We start from the raw sequence: 14,858 nt of genomic DNA, 5'->3' as shown, positions 1-14,858 counted from the left end.
TTTGGCTTAGGTCATGATCTCAGGGTCCTGGAATCGAGTTCCACATCGGGCTCTCTGCTTGGCAGGGAGCCTTCTTCCTCCTCTCTGCCTGCCTCTCTGTGTACTTGTGATCTCTCTCTGTCAAATAAATAAATACAATCTTAAAAAACAAAACAAAAAAAAACCAAAGTCCTGGCCAATCTTAATTTTAATTATGGCTTTTATGTGGAAGTAACATTTTTTTTCTCACTCCATAGAATCTTTTTTTCTATCTCTATTGTCATAGGATCTTAATGCATATTGTGTGCTGGTACTTATTGACCTTCATGTAGGAATTGTAGTGTATCTTAGTTGTAATCCTCAGAAGCATAATTCTATCAATCAAGATAGGCTAGGTATAGTAATGTCATGGTAATAAACAACATGAATATCCTAGTGGTTTCTCAGACAAAAGCTTTATTTCTTTTTACCCCACATATCTACTGCTAGTGGAGAGGGCATGGAAAGGGCCATCTTCAGAGCTAGACAGACTTATACCCAAAATCTAGCTACTCTTGGAAGCCAAAGCAGAAGAAAGTGTCCCTGTTATACTCTATGAAGAAACTAAAATATATGAAGCCAGAAAACCAACTACTAGTGATGCTCTGATGACACTTAAATTTTCATATGTAGTTGATGGAAGTTTAAATTCATGCAACCCTATTTTAAAGGCAATTCAATTATATGTGTAAAGAGCTTCAGAAATAGTCATCTGGGTAATCCAGTAACTCCTTTTCTGGGGCTTTATTTTTTCCTCAAAGATTTTATTTATTTTTTGACGGAGAGAGAGACAGTGAGAGAGGGAACACAAGCAGGGGGAGTGGGAGAGGGAAAAGCAGGCTCCCTGCTGAGCAGGAAGTCTGATGTGGGGTTCCATCCCAGAACCCTGAGATCATGACCTGAACCAAGGCAGATGCTTAATGACTGAGCTTCCCAGGTGCCCTGGGGCTTTAAATAAATGGAGATTTCAACCTGTTTGGTGGATCTGTTTGCTTCAGTGAAATAGGTGGAACTTTTCTTCCTCAAATTGGGAAAGTATCTTTTAAATGTTATGATTTAAATTTTGTTATATGAAGTACATGAAATTTATTCAAGGAGTCCAAAGGACTGTCAAAGACACAGACAGTGATTATGGTCAGTTATGTTATTACTCACGAATGTTCCCTCCCCCTCCCTGAGGAAGGATTACTCTGTCTGTCTCACAGATGCAGACTTGGCTACATGACACACACTCATCAATGAACTAAATGCAGAAGTGATATGTGTTGCCTCTGGGCAGCAACTTTAAGTCCTTTCTGCAGTGACGACTGGCTGTGGTCCAGACTAAGGCTTTTCTATCAGACTGAGTAAGCAGAGCTTCCTAGTACATTTAGAAAAGAAAAATCAAATAAAACAAACCTCCTAACCAAGGCCTACAAAGCTCTCCATATACGAATATACGATCTGGCTCCTGTCTACCTCTGAACCTCATCTCCTACTGCTCTTCAGACCTTCCTCTAGACATCAGACCTCTTCGTCACTTTCTTTCACCAAGCAGGGGCCACTCCATGTCTTTTATTTGCATGTCCCTCCCCATGGAACCTGTTTTTTTGTTTTTTGGGTTTTTTTCACCCTTGTTATGTTTTCTGTCTCTATTCAAATGTGATCTTTAGGAAGATGACTTCCCTGATCATAGATCTAAAACCTCAGGTTATTCTTCTGAATTATATCCCTACTCTTTTATTTTCATTCCTAAAACAACTGTTGTGGTTTTTTTTTTGTTTTTTTTTTTTTTGTTTTTTTTTTTGAATTCCTTTACTTGTTTACTGCCTTAATTATTCACTGCTATGTTCTTAGTGCTTAGAAAAGTACCTGACATGTAACATCTGTTCAGTAAATACGTGCAGGTTAAATTAATTAACAAATATTATAACTTCAAGAATGGTCAAGTTTTACATTCTTACATTAACGGTTTGTTGTCTTGCTGCAAGGAATTTCCATAAATATCAACAAGCAGAAAATGAATTAACTCCTTGAATTATATATTTGAAAACCGGGAAGACAGAACATACAAATACAGCAAAAACATTAGTATAGGGGCGCCTAGGTGGCTCAGTGGGTTAAAGACTCTGCCTTTGGCTCAGGTAATGATCCCAGGGTCCTGGGATGGAGCCCTGCATCAGAGTCTTTGCTCAGCGGGGAGCCTGCTTTCTCCTCTCTCTCTCTGCCTGCCTCTCGGCCTACTTGTGATATCTCTCTGTCAAATAAATAAATAAAATCTTTAAAAAAAAAAACACTAGTATATCTATCATTATAAATATTTTAGCTATATCATCCTGATATTTTATTTTTATTTTATTTTATTTGACAGACAGAGATCACAAGTAGGCAGAGAGGCACGCAGAGAGAAGGGGAAGCAGGCTCCCCACTGAGCAGAGAGCCCGATGCGGGGTTCGATCCCAGGACCCTGGGATCATGACCTGAGCCAAAGGCAGAGGCTTTAACCCACTGAGCCACCCAGGCACCCCTCATCCTGATATTTTAAAGAATGTGAATAAAGTACTTGTCATGGCAAAGCAAAATAAAAAATCTGTGGTAAAGAGCACGAGTTAGACGCAGTTCCTTAATAGTTATCACCACACCTGGTACTTAACATTCCATTAACTTTTAGGTAACAGGAAGATATACAGATTGTTCTGAAGATGAAATTAGAAATCTATACTCATTTCTTAGTATAGTGGCATATAGAAAGCCCTCAAAAATATTAACTGTTATTTATTATCATTAATAAAGATGTTTTAAATTTTGGGTATATAACACACCATTATCTAGAAGTAGATTAACTAATAAATATTTTCCAAATAAAATGTCTACTTAAAAATGAGAAAGCAGACATTACATTAGATATACACTTTAACTTAAGAATTTGGCCATTGTAAAATAAAACGCCCTTTCTCACAAATACATAGAATCCATATAAGAAATTCCCATGGAATAATCAGGCTTTAGCATTTTTAGTGTTTTTTTTTTAATGTACTGCATTCTTTATCACAAGAATATAAATATGTTAATTTAAATTGAAACATTAGTAGAATATGCTTAAAATGTACTATTCCACTTTCTGCCCTGCATAAGATCCAACTCTTTCATAACTATCAGTATATCTTCACATCACGAGTATTACCTAAAATACTCATGACGAGATAAATATAATTTTGTCTTCCTAATTTTAACAAGATATTTTGATTTTTTCCTGTCTTCTTTAAAACTCATTGATCCATTGTACATTTTCTTCTCAGAAAGTATACAAAATTGGTTACAATAAATGTATACATAACAATAGGTAAAATACATTTAAGCAGCAGGAAGGAGGAAGAAGAAATGACAGAGGGCCCCCTCCCTTTAGTAACGCTTCCTGGGAGAGCCTTGGCGGTAACTCGGTCACATGGGAAACTGCGCTGAAAGGGTCCCTGGGATACATGGCCTCTTAGGCTCTATGTGCCCAGCTATATACTGGGGATTTTATAACTAAGGAGAAAGTGGGGAATGGATTTGGGGGAACAGTAGCAAACCCTGTGATAAAGGCGATTTACACCTCTGCGGAAAATATTTAAGTCTTTTTTCCCTTCGTACTAACTATTCACAATTGTTCACAACTTTGAGGAAAATACTTAGCACATAACGTTGCACTGTCCTTTCAATATAATGCTACTATCACTAGGTGAGTTATAGAATTATATCAATACTTGCTTTAAGTACGTATTATAATAAGACTAGTTTGTTATCTCCCCACACTGTTGCTACAAGGAAAATAGGTTCTTTAAGGATATCCATCTAAAAACAGATGGAACAGATCTAGAGCAGTGTTTTGCTCCCAGACAATCAGGCTGGCAGGAACTGAACAAGAACGTGGGATCCAGCCAGCCAGCTGGTTGGGATAAAGGCCAAAAAGAGGTTACACCTAGGGTCAAACTCAAAAACTTAAGTAGAATATAGCAAAAATGGAGATGGGAGGCAGAACCATTTCAGGAAGACAGAACATCCCTAACAAAGTTATCAAGGCAAGAGACAAAGGAACAAATGAAAAGAAACAAACAATGAAACAAATCACTGTTATTTCAAGCAGCTAACATGGTATTTCTTTCTCTGAAGCCCAGTTAGCGAAGAGGGAAGAGGTATTCAGTGAGCTCTGAGGTCACTAAGAGGCTTGGGGTCTGTATTCTGGCAGATGGAGAGCCAAATATTGACTGGAGGCGTGGCCTGCGTGTTTCATATGTGTCTTTTCTGTAGATCACGGAAACAACACAGACCATGACGGTTTCGAGGAGAACCAAAGTGGATTTAGCAGTTTAGGACACTAAATCAGTCAAGGAACATAACAAGGGCTTCACCCAGGGAAAGAGGTTAAAAAAAGAAGACGAATGATGATTTTCACAGCATAAATAGGCACCCAAATCAGAGGACCCAGCCGTCTGGGCTGAGAAGGGAGAGAAGGATGGGATGGATCACTGCTCTCACTCGAGTTTCCGTCCTTTTCAGAGAGTGCTGCCACAACTGGAATACAAAACAAAAGCTATTAGAGGCAAATCAGTTTAAAGGGAAACCACATGACCTGGGTTTGGAAGAAATTATTTGAAATACCTATTGGACATCCGGGCAGAGAGAGGCATATGGGTGTTTGTCTTTCTGAGTAAAACCCAGGAGAGAATTTTGGACTCTAGATACACTAAACTCGAAGCATAACACTGTAAGAAAGTTCCAAAAAATTCAATTGACTTAAATGCATGTAACTTTATTGTGAAGCTAATAAACACAGTTTTTTTTTCAGTTTGTCTTTAAGAAAAAAATCCATGAAACTCAGCCTCATGCAACTGTATACTTTTAACTACATGCTAAAAAGATAAAACTTCAAATGAGACCACGTAACAACCCTGCCTCTTCCCCATCAGAACCATTCGTGAAAGAAAGATGCTACAGTTTCCAGACAGGATCATTGGACTAAGGTGGGCTTTTTATTATGTTTTTAGACTTGTAAATATCCTGAGAACGCTCATGATATTCCAAGGTACATAGAGACAGTGTTTAAAGATTCAAACTGATGCGGGCACCTGGGTGGCTCAGTGGGTTAAAGCCTCTGCCTTTGGCTCAGGTCATGATCCCAGGGTCCTGGAATCGAGCCCCGCATCGGGCTCTCTGCTCAGTGGGGAGCCTGCTTCCTCCTCTCTCTCTCTGCCTGCCTCTCTGCCTACTTGTGATCTGTCTGTCAAATAAATAAATAAAAATCTTTAAAAAAAAAAAGATTCAAACTGATGGATGTAGGTGGCTGAGTAATATACAGATCATGTGTTTAGTATCAGGAACTGTAAGTACTCTTTAATAAGCTTTAATCCCAACGTGTAACCCCGTATTTGGGAAACTTAGAGCTACAGTTTCAAAGTCACAGGTTCCACAATCACAGTTAAGGAATTGTAAGCAATTCTAGTCTTCAGCAGATCCACTGTTCTGAAGCTGCTTTGAAAAACAGAATTGTCTCTGGGTCAGGAGATCTTGCAGATTGCTGAATCGGTTAGCTCTAGCAGGTTTATTTCCCCACAGGTTGGGAAGGCTGGTCCTAACATTGTTCCATTTTGCGAGAAAATTAATCCTCCAACTTGTCCTTAGAAGGCTCCTTCCCAGTCAGGGATGGAGTCGGATCACAAACTACAGAGGGGAAGGAAGTCAAATGACATCCCCTTGGCTCGCTCCTTATGAAGGAGTCTGCTAGATCTCTACCTGGGATTGGCTTTCTCTGCCTGGCCTTTGTCCACATCCCTTTAGGCTATAAAGTAAACTGGACCTCACTTTTGCTTGAGCAACATTTTAAGTTTTTTTTTTTTTTAACTATTCTTGTATAATTCTTTTTAAGTACTATTGTTCTTTTGAGGTTTTAACTCTTACATACTTTATACTTATGATCTCAGTTTATAAAAATAAGTAAATAATAAAACCAAGGTGTTGAATTAAAAAAAGGAGTAGATTTTGTTTCCAGGACTAGTTCTGCCTCTAGCTGTGTGACCATGGACAAGTCATTTGTCTCATCCACTTTTCTTTTTTTTTTTTCTTCTGTAAATCAAGTAGGTGATTTTTAGCATGTCTTTGAAACTTTTAAAACCTCTGATTTCATATAATATAATGCAAAAAATAAATAGGTAAATCACATTTTTTTCTGGGACTGAAGTGGCCCTACATAAAAGATTATAATAATGGCCTTTGAAGGTGTTTCCCTCTTTCATAAAACACCCTCAAGTATCTGCAATAAAGGGCAGGCACCATTACTTTTTTTTCTTTGCTTCAGAATAAATTCTGGGATTGTCTCCCCCTTTATGGGCCCCCTTTGAATTCTTACCATGCTATACGTTTTTCTAAATTTCATACTATTTCTATCTCACAAGCTTGTTGCTTTCCTCTGTCAATAAGCTATATCCCTCTGTCCCGCCAAAGATAAAGAATCCTCCCCTTCTAAACTAGCCCCCTCACCTTCCTAACCTTCAATTCCACAGTAATTAATATTACAAGCAACTCATACTTTAGCTAGTCATATTTGAAGGTGAGGAGGCCATGGTCCTTTAGTTGATGCCTCACAGAACTCTGGGCCAGGCGTACTTGAAAAACAGTTTGACCTCTGAATAGCTTCTTGTTCATATCCTGCACAGATGATGGCAATGTTTTCTTGTTTAAATAAGAGTTTCCCTGTTTCCCCTACTTTTCAGGAAAATAATTAAATTAAATGTTCATTCAACAGAATGGAAGGAAAGGGTCAAGCAGATTTAATATTAAAAATATGCCCAAGTGTGTTCTTATTACAAATTATTTGAAAACTTCCTTTTCTCTAGAATGGATAGAGTTATAAAACTTGCCTATTTAACAATGTAATGATGATTAAATGACATAAAACAGAGCCTGGCAAAAAGAAATCACTGAATAAGCATTATGTATTATTATTATTATTAGATCATCTTCAAATATAATTAAAAACTTAACAATGATGGAACATTTATCAGTCTTGCACTAGCAAAAAAAAAAACCTTTATAATTTCATCTTAAAAAAAATGCTAGTGTCTCACCATTTGAGAAGTTATGTTATTCTCTTGATAATAAATGTAGAAACCTCTCTCAATCTACTAAAAGTGTCATAAGTTTCTTGGGAATGCGAGGAAGAAGGAGCAGGATTTAAAAGATTAGGAACCTGGATTGAACAAAGAAAGGGGAAGATGAAAGAAAGTAACTCTAAACTTAAACAATTAGTAATGCAATGATGGAAGTGTTCAAAAAATAGGAAGATAATATTCACATTGCCAGGATTTAAAACTACAACAATATAGAGGATTAAGGAAAAATGAGCCAAAAAGCTCAACCAAATCTTGCTGTATGTTCCAGAAGCTCTTTGCACTTCTCAGTTACCACTTCCACGTTCTTGTTTTGTGCTTGTCTCCCACATTTGTCTGTATTTATAATGAGGGTAGGGACCAAGTTTTATTTATTCACTATCACATTTCCAGTACCTAGCACAATCATAGTAAATGATTAATAACTATTTGCTCACATAAAACAAAAATGTATGACAAAAGCTGGTAGAAACCACCTTCCCAACACTACCATGAAAAGAATTTGAAGATATTACTATTTCAGTAGTGAATAAAATTGAGAGATTGTATATATCATTATATTTTGGAATTGAACAGAGAGGGGGAAAAAAGAAACTTGTAAGCAGATAATTATTGATAATTACTAATACATCCATGTAACAAATATTTACCATGTAGGGCTTAACCAGTACTAAAGAGAAAATGTGCGAAGAACCTAGACCTAGCCCATGTTCTCATGGAACTTACTCTCTGACAGGATAGATAGATAGATAGATAGATAGATAGATATTTGATTAACTGAGGTAAATGTTCTGAAATAGAAGTGTATCATACTTTCAAATATGCAGTGTGTAACTGGGTCAGGAGAGTGGGTGGGGGGACAATTAGTGACATTTAAGCTGAAAGATGAAATAGGCATTAGTCAGCTTGGGGAAGAGGTAATTCCAGGCAGAAAGAACAACAGATGCAAAGACTTCGAGGAAGGAAAGATCCTAACCTTGTTTTAGGATGGAAAAAGTCTGAAATAGCATAAGTGTAGTGGACAAAAGGAAGAGAGGTGATGCATGCGTTGAACTGTTGAACAGTCAAGGATAGTCAATATGGCTATCAGTAGGCCAATGGGAAATCACTGAGGGCTTTTAAGCACTAGAATGACATAGCTCTATTTTAAAACATGTACTTTAGAAACTGAATAGAAGATGGTTTGGAGTATATATGAAGAATTGCTTTGATATTATTGTAGTAATAAAGGCAAAGGAGAACTGTGGCTTGGGTCAGGGAAGAGCCACTGGAGATGAAGACATGTGAATGCTGTAGCGTTTATGCAGGAAATAAAATCGTTCTCTTGGAATGTGTTTGGATATAGACAGGGAGAAATGGGTAAAAGGTAAATAGTTGAAAACTAACTTTCTGTATTCTGGTTTGGGTAAACCAGAATAACGTGCTTTTTATAGAGTAGAATATTGAAGGGAGGGGAGGGATTGATGTTTAGTTTTGGATACATTTGGTTTAGACAGTGACACATCCAAGGAGTGATCTCAAGGAGATGGTTAAGGTCTTGCCTTTGTAACTCCATCTGGTGCTTTAGTTCTTTCTGTTTAGCTGCTGTGCCAAAGTTCCGGCCAAGTTCACCTGTAAGTTTTGGCAATGGAAAGATGCTGAAGCCCTTGAAGCTGAGAAGAGTGTTATAATGCGTTAGAGAAGGACATTAATACAGAGAAAGCTTTGTTTTTCCCTGTTACTTTGAATCACAGTTAAGATATAATTGATGAAGGCAGCAAATAAAAAAGGGACGGAGAAAATGAAAGAATAAAAACGGAATATTGACTGTGAATGCCAATGATCTATGCTCAGACTCTATGTTTATTTATTTTAGGATGAGTCATTACACTTGGTGATTATGAGTGGATCTGGGAAATGCAGATAGTTATGACTAAAAAGGAAAGAGGGTAATAAAGAATAAGGCTTTAGATCTTTTTGTTGACTTTACTTTTGGGTCATGTAAAGACCCCCAGAAAACTTCCCCACAGCTCCTTCTTTTCCTTTCCTTTCCCCTTTTCATTTTCTTTTCTTTTATAAACTTTACTCGTCTTTTTCCTCCTTAGCACTCCCATTTCCAAATGGAACTTTCAGCCGATGAGGGGACATTGTGAGGGCTAGTAACACGTGAAAATATTAAAAATTTTTGTTCTTTTTTTTTTTTTTTTAGTTTTGAGTGGGTGAAGTAGTATCACCTTCATATTTTTGTGTCATAAACTTTGTTTTTATGTTAACAATATTCTTTTAAATCTTTTCTTTTTTTTTTTTTAGATTTTATTTACTTATTAAACAGAGAATGAAAGAGTACAGGCAGGGGGAGCAGTAGAGGGAAAGGGAGAAGCAGAGTCCATGCTGAGCACAGAGATGGAGGTGGGGCTCCATCCCAGGACCCTGGGATCATGACCCAAGCTGAAGGCAGATGCTTACCCATCTAAACCACCAGGCACCTGTTATGTTAATAATATTATATGAGAGTTCAAGTAGATGGACTAAGTCAGGGAAAAATATGCCTCAACTTTTCCTAAGTGTCTGAATTTTACTCAAATTGAGTATAGAAAAGCAAAAATTTTCCAAAGGAAAGATTGATGGGAGATTTTTCTTTAGAAAAGAAAAATCATTGTAGATTATGAAAGACAATAGAAATCTCAAACTATATAGTTACCACTGACTCCTATTCGGAAAATAAACACATTAATCAAGTTTTTCTAGACATTATTTAGCAGATCTGTTGTGCTAAGTGTGTTGTCTACATAGTTTTAAGGGGATTCTGTAGTATAGCAGATTTGAAGAATATGCCATACCATGCTCTCTCATGAAGCTTCAAAATACTTATGATCATCTAAAGGTCCTTGAGAACTCTGCAACAAAGTATCCCAACATCTCTAAAAGTTATGCAAGCTCCATTTTGTCTCCATTACAGCTTTAAAGTGTCCTGGAAAGCAGTATTCCAAGAGACCAGTTTGGGTAAAGCTTACCTAAGTCATTGAAGATTTTAAGAAATATCCAGAGTAAGAGCTTCCATGAGTTCAGGAATGAGAAGGTTCTGCTTAGTACATAAACTACCTGACTGAAACATCAATCTTATTTCCCTAAATTCTTACTCTCTTAACTGGAAGGACTCATTAAACAACCAAAGTGAACCTTTTCCTCTCTCCTCTAAAGATCCTTAATCACTTTTATCATTCCATAGTTTCAAATTTTCATTATTTTTCTTTTATAGACTATAAAGTCTGTTTTAGGGTATAGTCCTATCTTCTAAACTATCACTGCATTTGAATTTTAGCCACTTTAAAAAAATCAGAGACCTGAAAACTGGACAATATCTTTGTAAAGCTTCAAAAAGGAGGGAGGAGTCAAGATGGCAGAGAAGTAGCAGGCTGAGACTATTTCAACTAGCAGGAGATCAGCTAGATAGCTTATCTAAAGATTGCAAACACCTGCAAATCCATAGGCAGATCGAAGAGAAGAAGAACAGCAATTCTGGAAACAGAAAAACAACCACTTTCTGAAAGGTAGGACTGGCGGAGACGTGAATCCAAAGTGACGGGAAGATAGACCCCGGGGGGAGGGGCCGGCTCCCGGCAAGTGGCGGAGCAACGGAGCACAAAATCAGGACTTTTAAAAGTCTGTTCCGCTGAGGGACATCGCTCCAGAGGCTAAACCGGGCTGAAGCCCACGCGGGGTCAGCCTGGCCTCAAGTCCCACAGGGTCACAGAAGGATCGGGGGTGTCTGAGTGTCGTAGAGCTTACGGGTATTGGAACGGGAAAGCCGGCTACAGAGACAGAGCCGACAGTAAGCTCACAGCTCAGTGTTACCTTGAACCGGTCGCAGGCTCGGTGAGCTCGGAGCACGGCTGGAGGTCAGGAAGACGGGAGTAACTGGGTGCTGTTCTCTGAGGGCGCACAGAGGAGTGGGGGCCCCAGGCTCACAGCTCCTCCGGGCCAGAGACCAGGAGGCCACCATTTGTATTCCCGTCCTCCGGAACTCTACAGAAAGCGCTCAGGGAACAAAAGCTCCTGAAAGCAACCCCGAGCGGATTACTCACCCCGGCCCCTGGTAAGGGCGGTGCAATTCCGCCTGGGGCAAAGACACTTGAGAATCACTACACCAGGCCCCTCCCCCAAAGGATCAACAAGAAATCCAGCCAAGACCAAGTTCACCTACCAAGGAGTGCGGTTTCAATACCAAGGAGAGCAGCAGAATTCCAGAGGAGGAGAAAGCAAAGCACGGAACTCATGGCTTCCTCCCTGTGATTTTTTTATTCTTGCAGTTAATTTAATTTTTTTCTTTTTCATTTTTTTTCTCTTCTTCTGCTAAAATTTTTTTTAACTTTTACCCTTTTCTTTTTTAACGTTTTTTAACTAGTTTATCTAATATATATATTTTTTCTTTTATCTATTTTTCTTTATTCGTTTTCTTTTTTTTATTTCTTTTCTTTCCTTTTTTTTTTTCTTTTTCTTTTTTTTTTCTTTCTTTCTGTTCGAACCTCTTTTTATCCCCTTTCTCCCCCCTCACGATTTGGGATCTCTTCTAATTTGGTTAAAGCATATTTTCTGGGGTTGTTGCCACCCTTTTAGTATTTTACTTGCTCCTTCATATACTCTTATCTGGACAAAATGACAAGACGGAAAAATTCAACACAAAAAAAAGAACAAGAAGCAGTACCGAAGGCTAGGGATCTAATCAATACAGACATTGGTAATATGTCAGTTCTAGAGTTCAGAATGACAATTCTCAAGGTTCTAGCCGGGCTTGAAAAAGGCATGGAAGATATTAGAGAAACTCTCTTGGGAGATATAAAAGCCCTTTCTGGAGAAATAAAAGAACTAAAATCTAACCAAGTTGAAATCAAAAAAGCTATTAATGAGGTACAATAAAAAATGGAGGCTCTCACTGCTAGGATAAATGAGGCAGAAGAAAGAATTAGTGATATAGAAGACCAAATGACAGAGAATAAAGAAGCTGAGCAAAAGAGAGACAAACAACTACTGGACCACGAGGGGAGAATTCGAGAGATAAGTGACACCATAAGACGAAACAACATTAGAATAATTGGGATTCCAGAAGAAGAAGAAAGAGAGAGGGGAGCAGAAGGTATACTGGAGAGAATTATTGGGGAGAATTTCCCCAATATGGCAAAGGGAATGAGCATCAAAATTCAGGAGGTTCAGAGAACGCCCCTCAAAATCAATAAGAATAGGCCCACACCCTGTCACCTAATAGTAAAATTTACAAGTCTCAGTGACAAAGAGAAAATCCTGAAAGCACCCCGGGAAAAGAAGTCTGTAACATACAATGGTAAAAATATTAGATTGGCAGCTGACTTATCCACAGAGACCTGGCAGGCCAGAAAGAGCTGGCATGATATTTTCAGAGCACTAAACGAGAAAAACATGCAGCCAAGAATACTATATCCAGCTAGGCTATCATTGAAAATAGAAGGAGAGATTAAAAGCTTCCAGGACAAACAAAAACTGAAAGAATTTGCAAACACCAAACCAGCTCTACAGGAAATATTGAATGGGGTCCTCTAAGCAAAGAGAGAGCCCACAGGTGGTAGATCAGTAAGGAATAGAGACAATATACACTAACAGTCAGCTTACAGGCAATACAATGGCACTAAATTCATATCTCTCAATAGTTACCCTGAATGTTAATGGGCTAAATGCCCCTGTCAAAAGACACAGGGTATCAGAATGAAAAAAAAACAAAACCCATCTATATGTTGCCTCCAAGAAACTCATTTTAAGCCTGAAGACACCTCCAGATTTAAAGTGAGGGGGTGGAAAAGAATTTACCATGCTAATGGACATCAGAAGAAAGCAGGAGTGGCAATCCTTATATCAGATCAATTAGATTTTAAGCCAAAGACTATAATAAGAGATGAGGAAGGACACTATATCATACTCAAAGGGTCTGTCCAACAAGAAGATCTAACAATTTTAAATATCTATGCTCCCAATGTGGGAGCAGTCAGCTATATAAACCAATTAATAACAAAATCAAAGAAACACATCAACAATAATACAATAATAGTAGGGGACTTTAACACTCCCCTCACTGAAATGGACAGATCATCCAAGCAAAAGATCATCAAGGAAATAAAGGCCTTAAATGACACACTGGACCAGATGGACATCACAGATATATTCAGAACATTTCATCCCAAAGCAACAGAATACACATTCTTCTCTAGTGCACATGGAACATTCTCCAGAATAATTCACATCCTCGGTCCTAAATCAGGACTCAACTGGTATCAAAAGATTGGGATCATTCCCTGCATATTTTCAGACCACAATGCTCTGAAGCTAGAACTCAACCACAAGAGGAAGTTTGGAAAGAACCCAAATACATGGAGACTAAACAGCGTCCTTCTAAAGAATGAATGGGTCGACCGGGAAATTAAAGAAGAATTGAAAAAAATCATGGAAACAAATGATAATGAAAATACAACAGTTCAAAATCTGTGGGACATAACAAAGGCAGTCCTGAGAGGAAAATATATAGCAGTACAAGCCTTTCTCAAGAAACAAGAAAGGTCTCAGGTACACAACCTAACCCTACACCTAAAGGAGCTGGAGAAAGAACAAGAAAGAAACCCTAAGCCCAGCAGGAGAAGAGAAATCAGAAAGATCAGAGGAGAAATCAATGAAATAGAAACCAAAAAAACAATAGAGCAAATCAACGAAACTAGGAGCTGGTTCTTTGAAAAAATTAATAAAATTGATAAGCCCCTGGCCAGACTTATCAAAAAGAAAAGAGAAAGGACCCAAAAAAATAAAATCATGAATGAAAGAGGAGAGATCACAACTAACACCAAAGAAATACAAACCATTATAAGAACATACTATGAGCAACTCTCCGCCAACAAATTTGACAATCTGGAAGAAATGGATGCATTCCTAGAAACATATAAACTACCACAACTGAACCAGGAAGAAATAGAAAGCCTAAACAGACCCATAACCAGTAAGGAGATTGATGCTGGAAATAAATTAAAAAAAAAAAAAAAAAAAAAAAAGAAAAGAAAGGAAGTAAAAAAAAAAAAAAAAAAAAAAAAAACTCCAAACAAATGAAAGCTCAGGGCCAGATGGCTTCCCGGGGGAATTCTACCAAACATTTAAAGAAGAACTAATTCCTATTCTCCTGAAACTGTTCCAGAAAATAGAAATGGAAGGAAAACTTCCAAACTCATTTTATGAGGCCAGCATCACCTTGATCCTAAAACCAGACAAGGATCCCATCAAAAAAGAGAGCTATAGACCAATATCCTTATGAACACAGATGCGAAAATTCTCACCAAAATACTAGCCAATAGGATTCAACAGTACATTAAAAGGATTATTCACCACGACCAAGTGGGATTTATTCCAGGGCTGCAAGGTTGGTTCAACATCCGTAAATCAGTCAATGTGATACAACACATCAATAAAAGAAAGAACAAGAACCATATGATACTCTCAATAGATGCTGAAAAAGCATTTGACAAAGTACAGCATCGCTTCCTGATCAAAACTCTTCAAAGTGTGGGATAGAGGGCACATACCTCAATATCATCAAAGCCATCTATGAAAAACCCACCACAAATATCATTCTCAATGGAGAAAAACTAAAGCTTTTTTGCTAAGGTCAGGAACACAGCAGGGATGTCCATTATCACCACTGCTATTCAACATAGTACTAGAAGTCCTAGC

The 14,858-nt window shown here is 37.9% G+C and overlaps 1 protein-coding gene across 1 annotated transcript in view; it reads right to left on the bottom strand.

The window, feature by feature from the left end:
- Positions 1 to 2,948: 2,948 nt before the first annotated feature.
- The window catches only part of HGF (hepatocyte growth factor), a 102,449-nt gene continuing 90,539 nt past the window's right edge, over positions 2,949 to 14,858 (bottom strand). The window contains exon 18 of the mRNA XM_032304977.1: positions 2,949 to 4,551. Within this exon, the coding sequence (XP_032160868.1) occupies positions 4,453 to 4,551 (99 nt within the window). The 3' untranslated portion in view covers positions 2,949 to 4,452. The remainder of the gene's footprint in view (positions 4,552 to 14,858) is intronic.

This window comes from Mustela erminea, chromosome 11 (genome assembly GCF_009829155.1).
Source record: "Mustela erminea isolate mMusErm1 chromosome 11, mMusErm1.Pri, whole genome shotgun sequence".
In the NCBI taxonomy this organism is placed as follows: Eukaryota; Metazoa; Chordata; class Mammalia; order Carnivora; family Mustelidae; genus Mustela; species Mustela erminea.
The sequence above is the reverse complement of the archived record's forward strand: the minus strand, read 5'-3'. Positions and strand labels throughout refer to the sequence as shown.